Here is a 21,821-nt window from a genome sequence, read left to right on the forward strand (position 1 = left end):
ACAACGTGGACCCGGGATTGAACCAGGGTCAGCTACCTGCTGGAAAGTGCTCTACCCACTGTGCTACCCTGCCCCTCGGCCCCTTTTCTTTAGCTCACTCTACTCAGCTTCCCATGCTTTCTCTAGGGAAGGGATTTTTCTATGGTTTCCCTCCCACAGGGAGGATTCAGGGAACATGAGACTGGCAGCTGGCATGTGAACAATTCAAATAGAAGAATCTGTATTTATATCCCGAGAAATAGCTGTGAAAGAGAAGCAGCCCCCAATAGCCAGGACTGTTGAACCATTGTCCTCGGGGACAGCCCCAGCAATGAAGGCCCTCGGGGCTCACTTAGAGCATCCCGGAGCCATCTGGCCTAGAACTGGGGCAGAGCGGGAGAGGCCTGGGAAATCAGAGAGGTGAAATAAGGTCTGGAGGTTGCCCTGCAGTGCACACCCAGCAGTGCTCAGGGTCACTCTTGGCGGTGCTGGGGCTCCGACCCAGTCAAGCTGTATGGCGCTCTGGAGTCCCACCAGTGACCTGGAGAGGAGACTACCCTGGGCATAAAACTCGCAGAGGACAAGAATCTGGAGACAAGTCCATTCCAGAGAGTGCGTGTGGGCTCCCAGTGCCCTGTGCCACGGCTGGTGGTGGCCCGCATGCCCCCCAGGGACCCTTTGCAGTCGCAGGACTGGGTTCCGTGCCAGCAGGGATGAGCTGGTCCAGAGATGGGCATGGAGCGCTTGTCAGGGCAAGCACCGACATGACACAGGGCCCTGCCTCCCTCTCCTGGATGCAAGGAGCACTGGGGAGCAAGCAGCGGCCATGGCCCCCTGCGTGGGGGGGTGGAATGAGAAACATCCGCAGGGGCTGAGCTCAGAAGCGCACGTCCTTCTCTCCCTTCTCGGGGAGGGGGTCTAGGGAGAGTTGTCAATGCTCCTCCCTCATGCATTCCTCCTCCTCCTCCTCTCCCCTTTCTTATCAGTTTTCCTCTTTCTCTTCTATTATCACGGTCATCAACATCATTATTCTCGTCATCTTCATCACCCATTACCATCCTCCTCTCACCCCCCACATCAGCACCATCTCTCTCATCACCATTCTCAACATCATTGGCAAGTTGAGCATCCTTATCACATCCCCTGCATCAGCATCATCTCGTCACTATTGTCAACATTGTCGGCAAGCCTCTTCTATGGTTATACCTGGGGTTTCTGCTACTTAACATCCCTCAATTCTCATGGTGATTAGACAGCATAGAGGATATAGTGCTTAATCCAGTATCCCAGAAATAGAGTGGAGTCATCATAGTCGACGATCAAGAATCAGGGACACTGTCTCGTTTGCCAAGGCGTCAAAAATCAGACGGGCTGGTCATGGAATGAGATTCAGAGACGACCGCTGGACTAGAGCTGTTACCGACTGGATTCCGCGGATGTCAAAAGAGCGCGTGGCCGCCCACCTACCAGATGGTCAGACTTCTTCATCAAGATCATGAACGATCGGTTTGAGGCTCTTCATGTTCCTAGAGCGAACAGACGCCATTGGGCTACTCTAGCACGCGACAGGGACAAATGGAGACATTACTGGCGCCCGCAAATTGACGATTAACTGGAAGTCAAGTGATCAAGTGATCATCATAGTTATTCTCACTAACGAATTACTGTTACTGTCGACTAGGTATGATTTGGTGAAGCTCTGAGCATTGGTGGGTAACCGAGTTAAGTCCAGGTTAATGTCCCAATATCTGATTCCACAAAACTGACATCAAACTAAATAACAGTGATACTGAGATTATCTGGAAGAGAAACACAGGAGCGGAGGTGAGAATGTTGGAGTTAAGGGAAGGGCTCATAGGGAGAAAGCTTGAGGCAGAGAACAAGGAAGCCAAATGCTGGTTCCTGGGCACTGGGGGCTTCCGGGGGAGCCCAGCCCATTGCCCGCTGCAGACCCAGCGCTGTCCCTTCTGGGATGATGGGCTCAGGTCAGTAACCATCCAGCTGAGCTGCCCTGTGGGCACCAAGACTCGCAGCCTCAGAGATGCAGCTGTCGCCACTTCAGCAGAACCCAGCCCGTGACTCTCCCGGTGCAGATCAAATCAACCCAATCATTTGTTTCAATGCTTGTACAGAATTCAGGAAGTGTGTTTTGCATTTCAAAAGATTTCTTTGCTATTGAAAGTACATTTCAAATCCCGCGCACACAGCAAAGACAGGAGCCGAGGCCTGGACCGCTGCTAATAGCCAGTTTGATTTTACCCCGTGAATCGTGACTTGCAAGTGTGTCTGCGGTTTCTGAAATGGGCGGTGAGTACAAGTGTTTGTGACCCCTGAAAAATCGATTCCGAATATGCAGCCAGGGCGTGGGAGAGACGGCGCCACAGTGTCACTAGGTTTCAGGGAATGATTTCTAATGGGAAACTAGTTGAAGCCAGACATGGCGCAGCGCTCAGGGCACTCGCCTTGCCTGTAGCTGCCCTCACTGCAACCCTGACTCCATCCCCAGCCCCTTGCATGGTCTTCCGAGCACTGCCAGGAGTGAGACCTGAGCACAGAGCCAGGAGTCAGCCTTGAGCAGCACTGGGTGAGGCCCCAAACCAGCCCCAAGTGAATCTCTAGGAGCAACGAGCAACCAGGACGCGGCCAGTGGACGGGAGCAGGCTGGCCCAGGACAGTGGTGGGGCTGACCGCCTGAGGGCAGACAGAGCCCAAAGGGCATCTGACTGGTGCTGGGTGCAGGACCCTTCGTGGCAGTGTCCCTACAGTGGCCAGAGTGGGGGCAGGGCCCTGGGAAGCGGAGGGCCCTCTTAGGAGAGAGTTTGAGATGAAACAGAGCCTGTTTCCTGCCAACTTAGGAGCCCAGGTTGGCCCTGAGCAGCCAAATGGTGTGGCCGGTTCCCCACTGTCCTCCACGTGACCTTTGCAGAGACCAACTGTGGCTTCCTGGGGACCCAGGATTGGCCCTGCAGCGGGTGGCGGGCCCGCGGCCTCTGTGGGCGCAGTGGGGTTTGCGGGTCAGGCAGGGAGTGGGTGCGGGGGTGGGCCGAGCCCTGGGGTGGCTTGAGAAGGATGGTGGGGAGCGGTTCAGGGGGTTCATCTTGGGAGGGCGGGTGGGCAACACAGCCTACAAGGCCCCCAGACCTGCTGTGTGTGTCCAGTGGCACCAGCTGGCCCCACGCCACTCAACAAGCCTGCCACGGACGGAGGGGGTGAAGGGGGCCGTCCAGGGACCAGCCCACCAGGAGCCCCCTGAGACCTGCTCCCTGCCCACGCAGCAGCCCACCTTGCATGATGCTTCCCACGATGACCTCCGTGTGCTCCTCCAGCAGCTTGGCCTGGCTCATGGTTGCCAGTGACAGGGAGTTGGACATGGTCCTCACCAGCTCCCCACTGCCCCACTGCAGAAACCGCACGGCCACCGGGACGGCCAAGGCCATGACCTGGCGATGGCCATAGTGCTGAGGAGGGAAGGAGCAGAGGCCGACTCAGCACTCACTTGGTTACTCAGCGACACACATGTGTACACATGCACACACACCACATGCACAAATATGCATGCACGCACACCCACCACGTACACTCACACCACCACACACGCATACACACTCACGCACACCACACACCACACATGCACACACCACACACGCACTCACACACCCACCACACACATACCCACTACATACATGCAGTACACACTCCACACACATGCACACACACTCACATGCATGCACGTACACCATACACACACATGCACACACATGCACACGCACTCACACACCCACCACACACACTCATACCCACTACATACATGCAGTACACACTCCACACACATGCACACACTCACACACGCAAGCACACACATACCACACGCACACATGCATGTACACACAGACACATGCCCACACATGTCGGCTAGTTTAAGGCACTGATCTTGCACCGGGCTGATCCCTACTCTATTCTGAGCAGCACATAGGTTCCCCCAGGTGCCACCAGGCGAGGTGCCTGAGCACAGAGCCAGGAGTGTGGTCCCCAAACAAAAACAAAAATGAAAATGTTGGCCACAGTCTGCTTGTAGACACAGCTGTGAAAACACAGGCCCAGCCCTGCTTTCACTGCCCTGGGGGGCTTTGGGTAGCTCCGGTTTAAAGGGGAGAACTAAAGGCATGCAGAAAAGTGGGCCCTCCTGGGCAATGTGCAGGGTGCAAGAAAGGAAGCACCCAACCCAGAGGGGCTTCCTGGAGGTGTGTCTCAGCTAAGATGCAGGGGACACCCAGGAGATGACTGAGTGCTGCTAGGATGGGAGGGGAGAGGGAAGTGTGTGTGGGCACAGAGGTGTGAGAACTGTCTCTTGGGGACCGTGGTGGTCCCAGTGGCTAGAGTGTGGTGTGTGTGGTGGTGCAGGTGCTGCAGGCCGTACTCGGGCTGTGCAGGACCCGCGGGGGAGGCGACTCACTCTGCGTGCCAGCCCCAGAATGCCAGGCAGCTGCTCTCTCTCTCCCCAGAACTAAGGTTCGGGGGCAATGCAACCAACAGCCCAGACAGGAACAAGCCAGAGCACGAAGGGGGGCTCGCCTTTAGCCTGCAAACTCTCTAGCGAGGGCGAAGGAAACCGCCGTGGGCGTGCAGGGCCCGAGCAAACCCATCATCTCAGAGCCGAGATGGCCACGGGAGTTTGATCTGGGAGAAGATGGAATTTTGATTTTGGTGTCTGCCACATCAAAGATCCATTCCAGGCTAACTACAGATCTAAATATAAGACACAGAGCAGGGTTTACGAGAAACCCAGGAGCAATCTTCCTCCCTCCCTCCTTCCCTCCCTCCCTCCCTCCCTCCCTCCCTTCTCTTCTTCCCTCCTTTCCTTCCCGCCTTCCTTCCCTCTTTTTGTAACTTTTCTTGTAATTTAGGTGATGTGTGCATAACAGTGGGCTGGAGCAAAAGCACAGTGGTAGGGCATTTGCCTTGCACGCAGCTGGCCCGGCCGAGCAGGGTTCGATTCCTTGGCCCCTCTCGGAGAGCCTGGCAAGCTACCGAGAGTATCTCGCCCGCACGGCAGAGCCTGGCAAGCTACCCGTGACGTATTTGATATGCCAAACACAGTAACAACAAGTCTCATGATGGAGACGTTAGTGGGCCCGCTCGAGCAAATTGATGAACAACGGGAGGACAGTGACAGTGACAGTAACAGTGTACAACAGTTAGCATTTATGATATTGATGCATAGTCCCGGCACCTCCCTGCCATCTAAACGGCCAAGAGCCTCCGCCTCTGTCCTTAAGTCACTTCTAATCCCCCTGATCAAGCCCCACTCCATTCCCTGCTTGGAAATCTCATATTTTGCAACCCAAGGCCAATGGTTGGTCACCATTTGATACTGTCCACTCCTTGTTCTGTCTCTCTACACCACAGATGAATGAGGTCATCCAGTACTTGTCCTTCTCCCACTGCCTCATTTTTCTAACCGGATGCCCTCTGGTTCCATCCATGCTGTAGTCGACCGCCTGATTTCCTCCTTATTTACAGCTGCATAATGCCCACAGTGCATGTGCAGCCCAATCCTCTCATAGTTTGCCCGTCGCTGGCCATCTGGGTTGCTTCCATACCCTGGCTGTTATACCAAGTGTTGCTGTGAGCAGGGGGGTATGCTTGTCTTTGCAATGAATGTGTGTGTGTGTGTGTGTGTGTGTGTGTGTGTGTGTGTGTTTCTAGAGCGGGCCCAGTAATGTCTCCACTTTGAGACTTGCTGTTACTGTGTTTGGCATATTGAATACGTCACAGGTAGCTTGCCAGGCTTTGCTGTGCAGGCGACAACCCAAGTTTGATTCCTCCGCCCCTCTCCCGGCAAGCTACTGAGAGTATCTCACCCTCATGGCAAAGCCTGGCAAGCTACCCGTGATGTATTCGATATGCCAAACACAGTAACAACAAGTCTCACGATGGAGACGTTACTGGGCCCGCTTGAGCAAATGGATGAACAACGAGAGGACAGTGCCATTTTTTTTTCTTTTTGGGTCACACCTGGCGATGCACAGGGGTTACTACTCCTGGCTCTGCACTCAGGAGTTACTCCTGGCGGTGCTCAGGGGGCCATATGGGATGCTGGGAATCGAACCCGGGTCAGCCACGTGCAAGGCAAACACCCTACTCGCTGTGCTATTTCTCCAGCCCTGTTTTTATGTTCTTAGGATAGAGGCAGGAGTGGGATCACTGGGTATTCAGGAATTGTGCGAGAAAGCTCCAGCCTTTCCCAAGAGCCGACCCAGATGACGTGTGGCTAAGAGCAAATCCCGACGGCCACAGAACAGGCAGACGCACCTAACACTCCTCAACAGTGTGAAATACATGGGGGAAATGTAAAAACATTTTAGATAAAATTAAGAACTTCTAACCACCAGAGTTCTGTGAAGAAAGAGGCCATGAGGACGGGAGGTCGTATAGAAGGCAGGTGCATGCCTGGCATGTGCCAGGCCTGGCTTTGATCTCCGGCACCCCAGAGGGTCCCCTGAGTCCCACCAGGGGTAAACCCAGAGCACAGAGCCAGAAATCAGCCCTGAGCACAAGTGGGTGTGACCCCAAAACTGAAAGAAAAGAAAGTGACAATAAAATTCAAAGATTGAGAGATGACAGCTGTACTTGTCACTAGCAAAGATACACGTTAGTGTGGGCACATCCTAAAAATCCTCTGAATATATAAAGCAAAGAACAGGGGAGCTCAGGCAGCCGGGAGAAACCCACGGGGTGGGGGAGAACCTCACGGAAAAAGCCATCGCATCCCACCTGCCCCACCCTCCGCACTGGCCCAGACTGCATCTCCAGTCCTTCACTCTGCTCAGCCGGCCAGGCCGCTTCCCTGTAAGTGGTCGGTGTCGAGGGAGGAGGGTGGGCTGGGGACCCTGGCAGGGTTGCTCATCCGCTTGGGTCTGAGCCCCCCGAGGGCAGTGGTGGGGGGACCATGTCTGAGTATCTGGGCACTGGCTCTGCCCACAAGTGGGCAATGCCACGCCCACCCCAGGGGCTGCTGCTCCCATTCCAGTCGCTCAGTGCAGCCGGCCTCCTGCTGTGTGCTTAAAGGAGGGAGACTCCAGGGAGGGGGGAGGAGGTGCAGTTGGAGGGGGAAGGGGCTCACCAAGCCTACTCCCTGGGGGACCATTGAGGGGGGGGGGGCGGTGGGGCAGCTAAGTCTGGGACCCCCTGGATCTCCAGAGCTGGTGAGCTCGGAGTGATGGCAACCCCGCCACGTTCCTGTTCTGGCATCCAGGTCAGAACAGAAAAAAGACAGAAACCGGGTCCCCTGCCCCCTCCTGTGTGCACCCTGGGTGCCGCTGAACTCCGATCCAGGGCATCCATCCTATCAGAGGCACTGACCACAGCAGTGGCGGGAGGGGGCCGGGTCCCCTGGTTCTCCCCCAGTGACGGCAGGAGAGGTCCAGCTCCAACGCCGTCCCTCTTGGGGCTGGTGACCCGGCAGGTGTACGCTTGCATCTCCTCCAGGTACAGTGCATGAAGCCCCGCCCATCCCCGGCTCCAACCAATTAGAGCCGCTCCTGCGGGGGCAGGAGCCCAGGAGTCCTCCCGGCCCTTGGAGGCCCCCGAGAAAGTCTCTCCTTGGCGAGGATGGGCTAGAGCAGCTCTGTGAAGGGGCCAGTGAGGAAGGACCAGGCCCACAGGGCTCCCAGGGCGGCTCCCTATGGCATGCAACAATTAACTTTTTTTTTTTTATAAATTCAGTATTCCTGAATTTTATTTATTTATTTATTGCTTTTTGGGTCATACCTGGCAATGCACAGGGGTTACTCCTGGTTCTGCACTCAGGAATCACCCCTGGCGGTGCTCAGGGGACCATAGGGATGCTGGGAATCGAACCTGGGTTGGCCGCATGCAAGGCAAACGCCCTACCTGCTGTGCTATTGCTCCAGCCCAACAACTCTTAAGAAGCCTCATGTCATTCCGAGGAGAGTCACACTCCCCTTCCAGCTGCATCCCGGGCACTCTCACAGGGCAGGAGAGCAAAGGGACCCTCCTGTCCCCCGTGGCCCAGGGGACGCGCAGGGCTGTGAAGGGAATCTCAGGCTGAGGCATCAGTGGGTTTCCTTGAGCTCAACCCAAGGGGCCAAGGAAGCCTCTTTTACGTGGACGATGGGCCACCGAGCACAGCAGTTGAGGGGGCGCCATGCCTCGCTGGTGCCACTGTGGAGGTCCCTGCGGCTGCAAACGGCTGCTTAGGGGCGGGCCCAGGGGGCGAGGGCTGCTCCTGGCACTGCTGCCTCTGGTGACAGAAGCCAGACAAGAGGGCCTTGTTCTGGAGAGTTCTATTTCCTAGCTAGATGGGGAAGCATCTGAGCTGCTGGTGGCGTTCCCCTGAAAAGTGTCTGAAAGTGGAAGAGTGGAGTTAAGGAGGAGATGGTGGCCGCTAACAAGCTCTTGCGCTCCGTGACCACATAATTCATGCAAGAGCCAGGAAAGAGACAGAGACATAACATGCGTGTCAAGGAATATGAGGACCACTGAAGTCATTATTTCGTGGCTATTCATCCCGCACCGTGATTAGATCATCTAGGATTTTCCAGTTTGTTTTCAACAAGTCATGGGGGTGGGTCTCAGGACTGTGAGCAGAGAGCTGGGGGGGGGGGTTCCCAGACTTTTCCCACCAGGCCACTGTGGGGCTGGGGAAGAGGCATCAGGCCCAGTCTGGGGAGAAGAGGGACTGGGAAATCCAGAGAGCAGACATGTGTCGGGGCTGCAGATCCTCCCATCATCCATCAGTACAGCCAAGCATCTGCCCATCCAGGTGTCCACCCACCCATCTGTCCATCATCCGCCCATCCATCCATTTATTCATCTCATCTACCATCCGTACACATATCCACTCCCCATCCATCTGTCCGTCTGTCCTCTCCCCCTCCCTCCCTCCCTGTATTCACTCATTTAGCAGAGAATATTCTGAAGACCTGCTAATGCTCTTCACTACTCTGGCCCTGTCAGTGGGTGAAACAGGACGAGGAGCAATGCTGGACACTGGCGGGCACCCCTCTCCCCGGGTCCCTGCCTGGCCGATGCTCAGGCTGCCCCTCTTTTTTTTTTACAGTTGTAGACTTAAAAATTTTTGTGCTTGGGTTTCAATTATCACTTAATCACTTAACTTCCCGTTAGTCGTCGATTTGCTCGAGCAGGCGCCAGTAACGTCTCCATTTGTCCTTGTCGCGTGCTAGTGTAGCCCAATGGCATCTGTTCACTCCGGGAACATGAAGGGCCTCAAACCGATCGTTCATGATCTGGACGAAGAAGTCTGACCATCTGGTAGGTGGGTGGCCATGCGGTCTTTTGACATCCCGTGGAATCCAGTCGGTAACAGCTCTAGTCCAGTGGTCGTCTTTAAATCTCATTACGTGACCAGCCCATCTGATTTTCGACACCTTGGCAAACGAGACAGCGTCCCTGATTCTTGATCGTCGATGGATGTCAGAACTCCGGATTCTTTCTCTCATTTGAGTGAAATGTGATATTCCAAGCATAGCTCTTTCTATTCTTCTTTGGGAGACCTGAATAGTGTTCTCATCTTGTTTGTGTAGGGCCCAGGTCTCTGAGGCATATGTTAATGCAGGAAGAACAGTGGAATCAAAGAGATGTGCCCGGAGCCGAAGGTTCTTCATCCTCTTAGCTATTTCTTCGACGTTCTTGAAGGCGTTCCAAGCCGCTCTCTACCTCCTGCGCAGCTCGGGTGCCAGGTCATTTGTCATGTTGACCTCTCGACCTAGGTACACATAGCTGTTGCATTCGGAGATGGTCATTCCATTGAGAGCGAATGGGGCATCAGGAACGAGGCTGTTTATCATAAACATTGTCTTCATAAGATTCAGCTGTAGTCCTACCTTTCCACACTCACGGTCAAAGTCGGCCAGCATTTGTGCCGCTTGACTGATGTTTGGTGTTATTAAAGCAATGTCATCAGCAAAGCGGAGGTGGTGTAGTTGCCGACCATCTATCTTCACTCCCATTCCTTCCCATTCCAGTCGTCGCATGATGTTCTCGAGGGTGGCACTGAAGAGTTTCGGTGAAATGGTATCACCCTGCCGCACCCCTCTCTTGACATCAACGATCACTTCTTTGTAGAATGGTGAGATCCTGGTAGTGAATCCGCAATACAGCTCACGGAGAATCCTGATGTGTTGGGCTTGAATGCCCTGATTGGCTAGGGCTTCAATGACCGTTTCCATCTCAACAGAATCAAAGGCCTTCTTTAAATCAATGGACGTTAAACAGAGCGGCATCTTGAACTCCTGAGAAACCTCAATGAGCTTGGTTATCGTGTGGATATGGTCGATGGTGCTGAATCCTTTGCGGAACCCGGCTTGCTCGCATGGTTGTCCTTCATCTAGTGTTCTGCCAATCCTATTTAGGATGACTTGAGTGAACAACTTGTAGATGACAGACAATAGGCAGATCGGGCGATAGTTGCCAATGTCATGGATGTCTCCCTTCTTGAACAGTAGTACGGTCCTGCTGGTTTTCCATTGGGACAGAATCTTGCATTCAGACAGGTAGCGAGTGAAGAGCCGAGCCAGTGTATTGATGAGTACTGACGGCAGGTTCTTCAGGTGTTCAGGTCTGACCTTGTCTGAGCCGGGTGCTGTTTGTTTCTTTACCGACGAAATGGCGTGTCGGATTTCGGAAGGGAGAATGTTGGGAACGACATATCCATCCTGTGGAATTTGGTATGTCGGCAAGTGGACATGGCTATCGAAGAGATTTGAGTAGAAGTCATGGATAATCTTCTCCATTGCCGTTCTGGAGGATGTGATGGATCCATCAGGACGTCGGAGGGCAGTCATCTTGGTCTTGTAGTTGGCGAAGGACATGCGGGCGTTACGAATACTTTTCCCGGCTTCTGCCGCATCTACCAGTACTTCTGCTCTTCTCTCTTTGAGGTCTTCCTTGATCGCATCTCTGCACTGCTTTGCGAGCTCGGATGTTAGCTTGCGGTTGCCTGAGGCATGCGCCAAACCACGCTGGCAAATTAGCTCAAGAGTTTTCGAAGATAGGCGATTTTTTGTGGCTATCTCTCTCTTGGCGTTCCTCGCACATTCATGGAGGTGCTGAACCAGTCGATCGTATTCCTCATCAATGTTGTCAACAATGGCATCTTCCCATGTTGCCGCAATAGTACCAAAGAGTTCCCAGTTGGTGGTCATTCTGGGAGTTCTCTTTTTGAACTTTGCAGCCCTTTCTCCCCGCTCTGTGAAGTAGAATTTTGCACGAAGGTGATGGTGGTCCGATCCTGTTCGAAATTTTGGGACAACAGCGACATCAGTCAGGCAAAACCGTCGATTGAATATAATGTGGTCTATTTCGTTGTGGAATCGTCCACCGGGAGACTCCCATGTCCATCGTTTAGATTCTGCCTTCTGGAACTGTGAGTTACCATGAATGGTCTTGGTCGACATGATGAACTCAGACAGTCTCTCACCCTGTTCGTTCCATTCTAGGCCATGGGTCCTGATGTGAAGTTCTTCAGCTGATCTTCTCGGTCCTATCTTGGGATTAAAATCACCCACAATGATCTTGTAGAAGGTGTGGTCTTCTTTATAGAACTTCTCTAGCTTCATTTAGAACTTCTCGATTTCTCTTTCATCATAATGAGATGTTGGTGCGTAGACAACGAAGATGGAAACTGCAGGCAGTGAGCCACATCTATTCAAATGTAAACGTCCGATTCGGGTTGTTAGGCATTCGAATGAATCAATGCTCTTGGCCAAGTTTGTGTTGACAAGGACACCAACGCCTCCAACACCTCTTTTATCACATGTTCCGAGGAACAATTCTTCTCCAGTGTCAAAAACGGCATGGTGAGATTCGTGCCTTCTTGTCTCGGTCAGACCAATGATGTCGTACTTGATCATTCGCGCTTGTACCATCAGGTCCTCGATGGATGCATCTGATGCTAGCGTATGTGCATTGAAAGTACAGACGATCATTTTTGTCTTCCTTCGTTGTGGCAGCCTAGGTCGGCCTTGAGATTTTGTCAGCCTCTCCTTTCTTCTCCTTCTCAGTGCTGCCATGTCGGTGAAGCCTTCAGGGTCAGGTGAATGAGACCAGTTGTAGTTACTGGTTTTGGCATATCGAATACACAACGGATAGCTTGCCAGGCTCTTCCGTGCGGGCGGAATACTCTTGGTAGCTTGCCAGTCTTTCCGAGAGAGATAGAGGCTTTTGGGGCGACCTCTAATCCCCCTTGTAGGTGTTACCATATTTGAACCCTATCAAATACGGTACGACAATTCCGGAAGATGGGTATTTAGTGTCTTATGATGTGTCGCGCGGCCGCTTTGCGGCTGCGCGGGTCCGGAAAGCGTCCTGGAGTGTGGCGACGGCTGGGTAGTGGAAGTAGTGTCGAGAGTGGAAGTCTGCCAGTGGGGTATTTATCTGGGTAGGGTGGGTCTCCTGTGCGCAATTCGATATCTGGGTGGTTGATGGAAGCAGACAGGGCAGGGTAGGGTGGGGCTCCTGATTAGAATCCCTTTGTCACCTGTGGTGGTGGGAGCAAGCAGAGAAGCTCTGTCCCTGGGTACGCCGAGCCTGGAGTCCAAGGTTTCAATTATACAATGATCAAATACCCATCCCTCCACCAGTGCCCATTTCCCACCACCACAGATCCCAGTATCCCTCCCATCCCCCATCCCCCCCATCCTACCCTGCCTCTGTGGCGGGGCATTCCCTTTTGTTCTCTCTCTCTCTCTTATTGGGTGTTGTGGTTTGCAAAAGAGGCATTGAGTGGCAATCATGTTTGGTCCACAGTCTACTTTCAGCATGCTTCTCCCATCCTTGGAGGATCCTCCCAACACCCTTTATTTGGTGTTCCCTTCTCTATCTGAGCTCCCTTTCCCCCTAGCATGTGTGGCTGGCCTCCAAGTCATGGAGCAAAATTCCTGGTACTAATCTCGGCCACTCTTGGGTGTTAGTCTTCTATTTTGTTACTTTATGTTCCCCAGATGAATACAATCTTTCTATATCTACCCCTTTCTTTCTGAGTCATTTCACTTAACATGATACTTTCCATGTAGTACCACTTGTATGTAAATTTCATGACTTCGTCTTTTCTAACAGCTACATAGTACTCCATTGTGTAAATGTACCAAAGTTTCTTTAACTAGTCATCTGTTCTAGAGGCTGCCCCTCTTGTGTCCTTGTTCCTGTCCACTCCCGGGATCCTCACTCACTCGGGACACAGCGACTCTCATTCCTTGCATTTCCCACATGAGGGCGTTTGGGGCCAGGCGACATCTGTGCCCTGATTATGCTCCCCGCAGAGTTGGGCAGTGACCGACAGAGCCAGTCCTGCTGGGGGTGGGGAATGAGGACCCTCCCCGCCCCGAAAACGGAATCGTGGGGTCAAGAAGTGGCTGTGGGTCCTGTGAGGGAGACAGCAAGACATGTTGGCACTGCCCGGGGCCTGGGAGTCTCTCCGCGCCTGCTCCTGCCTGGGAGCCCACGACCCTGCCTGCTCCACTGGCCTGCAGGACCCCATCCTCACCTGGCTGCACTCACTCCCGGGACATGCTGCTGCCCTGGCAACCAGGCCTGTCTTGAACTCTGTTCCAGGCATCGGCGCTGGACCACCAGACCCGCTGTGGTCAATCCCACTGCAGGGGTGGCTGAGTGTAGTGGCCGGGTGCAGTGGCTGAGTGCAGTGGCCAGGTGCAGTGGCCACGGGAATCCCACTGCAGGGCCTGGTTCCTGGGACACTCAGCAGGAACGCCGAGAACAGCAAGGCATGCCATTCCGTGAGTGACAGGGACACAGGGTGGGTGGTGCTGACAGGGACACAGGGTGGGTGGTGCTGACCCGCCCCCCCCCCCTTGCTCCACCCTTTCACCTGCGACACAGATCAGCAAGGGTCAGTCCCTCCAGACCAGGGGAATGTCTGGTTGGGGTCAAGGACAGGACAGCCACACCTGCAGCCAAGTCCCTGTGGAAGCCCCCAGGCTCCCTCAGCCCCATGTAGCAGGGACTGAAGAGGGACTGGAAAAGGGTGAGCAATGGAGCAGAGTCCCAGAGCGGGTGAGCGGCTGGGATTCAGACCCCCGAGAAGGGGGCTGTGCCTTCTGTTCCCTGAGCCTCCTCCTCCTCCTACCCGGGAGCACAGACTGATGGCACTAGGAGGCAGGGGCCACCCAAAGCTAAGACTAGAGTGCCACCTACTGGACAAGCAGAAAGGCCTTTAGTCCTCCACGGCTGAATTAGCATCAAGAGGAATCTCTCTCTCTCTCTCTCTGTGTCTCTGTCTCTGTCTCTGTCTCTGTCTCTGTCTCTCTCTCTCTCTCTCTCTCTCTGACACACACACATACACACACACCATCCCCCCACTACCACAGAAGGTGTCGTTTGTGTCAAAGGCACTTTGACACATATGCACTATTTCAAGCAGTTGGAGACTTCTAGATAACATGGCATCAGAAAGAAGGACATTTCTCCAGAAACTAAGCAGTTTGTGATGTGGTAGATGGAAAATGAAAAATTCCTATCACTTAGAACCTCAAGGGATGACAGAAAACTCAGAAAAACAAGCCAATACACTCAGGAGTAAAATGAAGGGTCGCCTTATTAAATATATTGAAACTGTGAAAAGGAAGTTGGTGTAATTCTAGAGTGAAGAACTCAGTAAGTGTGATGAAGAGTTCAAGAGAAAGCAACGGGAACAGACAGGTCACAGGGAAGAATGATGAGTGAGCTTGAAGACACTAGTGAGAAATGATTCAGGTGGAAGAAGAGAGTGAAAGAGAAAAAGAGAAAGAAGGAGAGAAGGAGAGAAGGAAAGGAGTAACATCTGAGGAATCTCCAGACAGGGAAGGAATCGAGTACTCAAGTCCATGAAGCGATCCGAACACTGAGATCAAAGATATTGATACCAGCAGTACAATAGCAGCACCATCTAAATCAGTAATACAAAAAGAGTATCAAAAAAAAAACCCCAAACAAACAAACAAACAAAAAGAGTATCACTGGTAGCAAGGGGGCGTGGGGGACCCCAAAACCTCATGTTAGGCTGTGTCGGACCCCACATGCCAGAAGTGGGCAGCAGGGCAGGTTCAATACACTCACTATATATATATGCAGATTCAATACATTTAATCTGTGATAAACTTGCCGAGGATGCCCTATCTGGGAAGCCCCGTCAGACACGCGTGCCAAGGCAGACTGTTTGAAGCCATGCCCTGCCACTGGCTCATCCTTCAAAGAGTGTCACCAGAACAAGCCTGCCATGAAAGCCGAACTGCCCCGAATCAGGTGAGAGAGAGAAGCAGGAAAGCTTGAGCCCATTTCAGAACAGGGTGTGGGGCATGGAACCGCAGCAGAAAGCCGCGAGGTAAACCAGTAAGAATGGCATATTTCCCGAACCAGCATTTCCCAAAGTTGAGCACCAGAAACCACAGGCAAGTCCCCGGACAGTGGGGGAATGGCCGTGGGAGACTTGCCTCTGGGAAACTACGAACTCAGGGCCCAAGAGAGGGTACAGCAGGGGCAGGGGGCACTTCCCTGTATGTACCCGAGCTGGGCTTGACCCCGGCCACCACATAAGGTCCCTGAGCACTGGAAGGAGTAATCCCAAAGCATGCCAGGAGTGAGCACACGACCCCCCAACCAGACCAAAGTGACTGAAACCTTCTTTTTGCCAAAGCTGCGTGAGCCTGGAGGGGGTCCTTCAAGTAAGATAAGTCAGTAAAGGATGGACATGTCACACCTTAGCATCTGTGGTCAGTATGGGTGTGTAGACACCTCATGTTTTCTCCCTCTTCTTCCTTTCCTTCTTTCCTCACACCTGGCCATGCTCAGGGCTGACTCCTGGCTCTGTGCTCAGGACTCACTCCTGATTCTGTGCTCAGGGATCACTCCTGGCGGGTCTCAGGGTCACTCCTAGCTCTATGCTCAGGGATGACTCCTGGTTCTGTGCTTGGGGCTGACTCCTGGCTCTGTGCTCAGGGCTCACTCCTGGTGGGTCTCAGGATTATTCCCGGCTATGTGCTTAGAGCTCACTCCTGCCTCCTGGCAGGTCTCAGGGGACTCTCTGTGGTTTGGGGTCAGAATGTAGGTTCCCCTTAGTTCTGTTTCCATGGCACTGGGACTCCCTGCTGGTCCATGGGGACCTCCTGCTGGCTAATGGAGTGTGGGTGCCTGAGTGGGCCTGAGCGGGCGTGGGAGGTGCAGCGGGAGGAGAGCGAAGCCTGTTGGCGAGGCCGGAGTGTGTGAGTGGCCCTTTGCAGCAAGACCCTCTGCTTCTGCTTCACGCACCAACACTAAGTCCTGGGAGCCTCCCCTGCCACATTCCAGCCCCTCGCCATGCCTTTGTCGGTGTCCCTGGGGCCGTGACTTCAGGCAGTAAGAGGCCGGGGCTGCGGCCCCACCTCACGGAAGCCTTATTTTCCTGAAATGCTCATTTTCGCCCACCCGCAGGCCCGGGGATCCCAGTGTGTGTCATCTGCCCGACTTCCCAGCCGGAGCATCCCATCGCTCTAAGAAGGTAGAGGCTTGTCCTCCCCGTACTCTGCCTGGCGTGCCACAGGGCTCAGAAACTTCTGGACTTTTTGCCAGACCTGGTGAGACAGGTCTTTTCACACTTATCTCGGGTGGGGGGGAGGGGGACACTGGCTGGGGGCTCAGCAGAGACTCTGTGGTCTCACCTGCAGGATGCAGCTCATGACGCCAGAAGTGATGTTGACATGGGGTGTGTCCTGGTCCCTCCCCGCTCGGCTGGGCAGAGCTCATGCTCCAGGCAGGAGGCCCAGAACCCTAGCAGCGTCTGCACATGTGTCTCAATGCCGCAGAGGGCTGCGGGGACCCTCGTCACGCAGATCTCCACCATGGCCTGCTCGCTGGCGTTGGTCTGGTAGTCCTGCGGTGAGAGAAGCTTCGTGGGGACGGACACTCTGTACAGCTGGGCCCATCGGTGCTGCCCTGGCAGAGGGGCAGCCCAGAGCCCAGGATGAGGGTTCGAGTCAGGCGCTTGCTTGAGGTGGCCCTCTGCATGGCTGAGCCCACCCTCTTGGTTCTGTCTGCACTGTTCCCTGCCCTTCACACACGGACCCATTGCTCTCCCCCATGGCCGCTCTCCTCACAGCACCGTGTCCACCCTCTCCTCAGGCACCGAACCACAATTTTTTCCCCAGATGACCACTTCCGGCTGAATCATCAGTGCTGAGAGAGAACACGGCCACCCCAAACATCTAGGGGACAGCAGGGACAGTGCCCCGGAGAAAACGCTTGCCTGGGGGGATCCCTGAGCACCAGCAGGGGATACTTCTGAGCACAGGAACACCTGGCAGCTGGAGGAGGGGAGTGTGGGGGCACGAGGGGGTTCTGCCGCGGGACCCTCCGCTTTGCTCTGCTCAGATTGATGGATGTGATGATCGTGCAGGGTTCGAGAGCATCTGAGACAAAGGGCAGGGGCATTTAAGATGGCTGAGGCACACTGCCAAACTGTTTTCTAGGAAATTCTTACTGACACACGCAACCCTCCCATCCCCCACCCCCCACTCTCAGCTGGGCGAAAATGGTGCTCTGCCCATTGGACTTAGTTTACATAATAAATGCAAATTAACTAAGATTAAAGTGGTGTTTACACACTTGGGGAAGTCCGAAGAACAGAGTGAAAGGAAGAGGAAATCGGAAGCTGGAGCCCAGAGGAAAGGGGTGAAGCACAGGCATCAGACTGAGACGGGCAGCTCGGGCAGCAGTGTCGGAATCTCTGTCCTCAGCAGTGTGTGTGAGATGAGAGCCTGCAGGCATAAGTCAGTCTGCACAAGATTACGGGGGGAGGACAGCCCCGAGTTAGAGGGGGCATCCAGAAACATCTCTTGGTACCCCCTAAGGAAACAAATGCACAGAGGCCAGGGGAACCGCAGGATGTGCCAGCAGGTTCGCCCGCGCGCTGTCCAGTGACCATTCAGGCCTCCCGTGGGAGCACAGAGACTCTGCAGAGGCAGCAGTTTCTGGAGCCGGACTTGGGGCTTGAGCCTGGACCCTACTGTCTACGAGCCATGCAGTAACCAAACTCTGCCTCCGTTTCCTCGCTCCAAAGTAGGAAGAACATTAGTCCACGTGGCTCAGGGTTAACTTCGAAAGGGAAAGAGACATCAGCAGTGCAGAGTGGCTCCCTGGACACAGCAGGCCTCGGGTCATTTGTATCGAGGGGAAGGAGGAAAGGGGATTTAAATCACACCTGGTGGTGCTTGAGGAACCCCTGGCTATGTGCTCAGGACTGACTCCTGGCTCTGTGCTCGGGGTCACTCCTGGCTCTGTGCTCAGGGTTGACTCCTGGCTCTGTGCTCAGGGTCACTCCTGGCTCTGTGCTCAGGGCTCACCCCCGGCTCTGTGCTCAGGGTCACTGCTGGGTCTGTGCTCAGGGCTGACTCCTGGCTCTATGCTCAGGGCTGACTCCTGGCTCTGTGCTCAGGGTCACTCCTGGCTCTGTGCTCAGGGCTGACTCCTGGCTCTGTGCTCAGGGCTGACTCCTGGCTCTGGGCTCAGGGTCACTCCTGGCTCTGTGCTCAGGGCTGACTCCTGGCTCTGTGCTCAGGGATCACTCCTGGCTCTGTGCTCAGGGATCATTCCTGGTGGGAATCAGGAGACCCTATGTAGTGCTGGGGACTGAACTCGGGTTAGCTGAATGCAAGGCACACGCCTCAGCCCTTACACTGTCTCTTGTCCCATAGAAGTCTTAGCTATGGTGACTTCGCTAGATCAGCTTCACCTCAGGGCAAATCACAGGCACCCCCAAACAGTCAACTCTGGGCACCCTCTCACTCAACCGCAACAAGAACACAGACACTGGGAGGAAACAGAAACCTGAATTTCTCAACCACTACTGAATCGAGGGTGAGTCAAGAAAGAATGCTAAGTTCAAGATGTAAATACTCATCAGAAACTTGTGATAAAGCAAAGTGGTACTTAGCAAGGAAATACCGGTCTTCAAGACTCATATTAGGAAGTAAGAAAGTTTTTTTTTTAAAAAGCTTATCAAATAATAGAAGGGATTAGAAATAGAAGAGCCAACAACAGCCAGAGAAAGAAGAGGAAAATCAGAAAACAAAATAACGAATGAGAATAAAAAGATATCATTTGGATAGTAAACATAAAACCAAACTTTACTTCTGGTGATGTGGATGGAACCTGGTTCTCACACTTTGTAAGACAAGTGCTCTACCCCTAAGCTACATCCCCTGGCCCTAAAACTATTTTTTTGTTTTTGCTTTTCGGGTCACACCTGGTGATGTACAGGGGTTACTCCTGGCTCTGCACTCAGGAATTACTCCTGGCGGTGCTGGGGGGGACCATATGGGATGCTGGGAATCGAACCCAGGTTGGCTGCGTGTAAGGCAAACGCCCTATCCACTGTGCTATCACTCCAGTCCCCTAAAACTATTTTTTAAGACAAGGAAAATATAGATGAAGTATCAGTGCAAAAAAGAAGAGCATTTAAGTACATAAGCAGTAGAAAATAATAGATGAAAAACATAATTTTATACCAATGAATTTAAAAACTCAATACCAATGAATGTACATTTTCTCAGAAAGTGTATTTTACCAAAAGTGACTGAATCAAATTCCCCCAATTTTCTTCAGTCTTTTTTGCACTGAAAGCTCATGGTTCCAAGAGAGGTTCAGAGCCCCCGAAGGAACCAGAGACTAGATCCCCGTCATCACAGGAAGCTCTATCCTTCTGGAAATGTCTAGATGCTTCCCGACTCACTTCCTGAGACCAGGTGGTTTCCAACTACCTGAGCCAGGCCGGCCTGGGGGGAAGGAGAGTGAGCACTCCCAGACCCCCACCCCTGAGAACATCTCAGAGAAGCCCCTGGGGGGAGGACCACAGCATCTCCCATGCCGAACACCCCTGGGAAGTCCCTTCTGGGAGCACATGAGTGCCGTGTGTCACCTGGTCCTAGGACAACCTTTACGCCCTCCAAACCTGTCAGCTTCAGTTCACCACCTGACAGAAGCAGAGCGAAGACTCTCCAGTGTCAAAGGACAGGAGAGGCAGCCGGGGGTGGGGTGGGGGGGTGAGGGGGAAGTGCAGAGAAACGTGATCAGGGAGCCTGGAGGAAGAATCGGCTTCCCACGCAGGCCTCACCTCCATGGGGGCGGGGAAGGGCACACAGACGAACCATCACCCCCGTGATGTACTGCGGGCCCACACCCAACCGTGCTCAGGACTGACTCCTGAGCACTGTGCTCAGGGGTCATTCCTGGCAGAACTCAGAACTAATGAGAGTTGAGTGGGCTCACTGGATTAAAGATTCTTAAACAAATGCCAGTTCTGTTATTTAACCTGAAAAAATAGTTGGGAAATGCAGCTTTTAAAAGGGGCACCAGGGCTGAGAGAGGACAGATAAGGCGCCAGCCCTGCCTTAGCCGTCTCCAGCATCACCAGGAGGATCCCAGGGAGCTGGAAGGAAAGAAAGCCCTGGGCACCACTGGGGGTCACCAAACAGCCCCCATCCCCAAAAAAAGAAAAAGTGCCATTTATAATTTGAATGAGAAATCGGGCCAGGGAGAGAGCCTGGTGGTTAAGCATGTCTTAACATGTGCTTAGCATGTGTGGCCCTGCCCTTGGTCCTTGGAGTGCGTGGTTGGCTCTTAGCACTGCCAGGTATGGGCCTCTACAAATACACAAATATTTAGAAATACAAACAGCTATCTTCAAGATTCTTAAGTTCCTTAGGAAAAGAAATCACAAAACCTTACTGAAATGTATTTCAGAAGACAGTGCCATAAAGATGGTCATTTTATTTATTTATTCTTTTGTGGGGGTTCCAAGCTCTCGGGGCAAACCTAGTGTGCTATGGGGGGCTTGTGGCGTCAGGGTCAGAGCAGATTCCCCACGATACTCCGTGCACTGTGAGCGTGCAGAGAGCAGAGCAGGGACTGCCATGGAGCGGGAGGGACTCAGAGCAGCGAGAGGGATGGGAACAGTTGGGACAGAAGGACCAGCTCGCCCTCAGCCAATGCGCTCTCAGGGGCTCGGTGGCCTCACAGGAAAGCGACTATGCAAAGGGGAGAGTCTCCCGGGCTTTCCTGGGCTGGCGAAGGTGCCCGTGGAGTCTGGGCTCCATGGACTTTAGGGCCCGGCTGCCGTGAAAGGCCGTGCTCAGGACAAAGCGTTGGAATGCCGGTAACAGTGCGACAGAGCTGCCTGACGGACATGGCATCCAGGCGGGGACACAGGTGAGAGGGCCGTGTGACTCTGGGGCTCCTGCACCCACACCTGCTCCGGCACCACCTTGTCCTGCACCCATACCCGCCTCCTGCATTCAACATAACCCTGCACCCAACCTCAGCCTGCGCACACATCTGTTTCTATACCTTCACCTGCTCCTACACCCACGTCTGCTCCTGTACCTCACACCACAAAAGTGGGCTATTGAGAGGGTCTCCGCCTGTCTGTCCTGGGGTGCTGTGGGATTGATGTCGGTGGGCCCCACGGGTGACTTATGTGAAGCGGGGAGGAGAAAGACGGTCACTTTCTCCCCACCCGCCTCTGCCACCCGGGACCCAGGGTTACTGGGTTCTTGTCTTGCCTCGCAAAAAGGAATTTCAGGAGTAGACAAGCAGTGAAGTAAATAGATTTTATTTGGAGGATTTTTAGGTGCGGAGGGGGAGAGAGAAAGAGAGAGAGAGAGAGAGAGAGAGAGAGAGAGAGAGAGAGAGAGACAGACAGACAGACAGACAGACAGACATTAGACACGAAAGCATGAAAGTACACATCTCAAGAGGGGAGATGCGGGCGACACATGTGCTCGGGCACCACATGTGCTCGGCCACGTGGGCGCAAGCAGCACATGGGCTCAGGCAGC

General features: G+C 53.8%; 1 protein-coding gene across 1 annotated transcript; it reads right to left on the minus strand.

Annotated features, from left to right (window-relative positions):
- Positions 1-1,334: 1,334 nt before the first annotated feature.
- Positions 1,335-20,104, minus strand: VEPH1 (ventricular zone expressed PH domain containing 1). Its single transcript, XM_056114317.1, is given in 5 exon segments — positions 1,335-1,402; positions 3,251-3,437; positions 16,650-16,715; positions 16,718-16,861; positions 20,099-20,104. Coding segments are annotated over 5 exon segments (471 nt in total).
- Between the last annotated feature and the right edge of the window lie 1,717 nt (positions 20,105-21,821).

The sequence above is a fragment of the Sorex fumeus genome, unplaced genomic scaffold, assembly GCF_029834395.1.
Source record: "Sorex fumeus unplaced genomic scaffold, SorFum_2.1 ptg000024l, whole genome shotgun sequence".
In the NCBI taxonomy this organism is placed as follows: Eukaryota; Metazoa; Chordata; class Mammalia; order Eulipotyphla; family Soricidae; genus Sorex; species Sorex fumeus.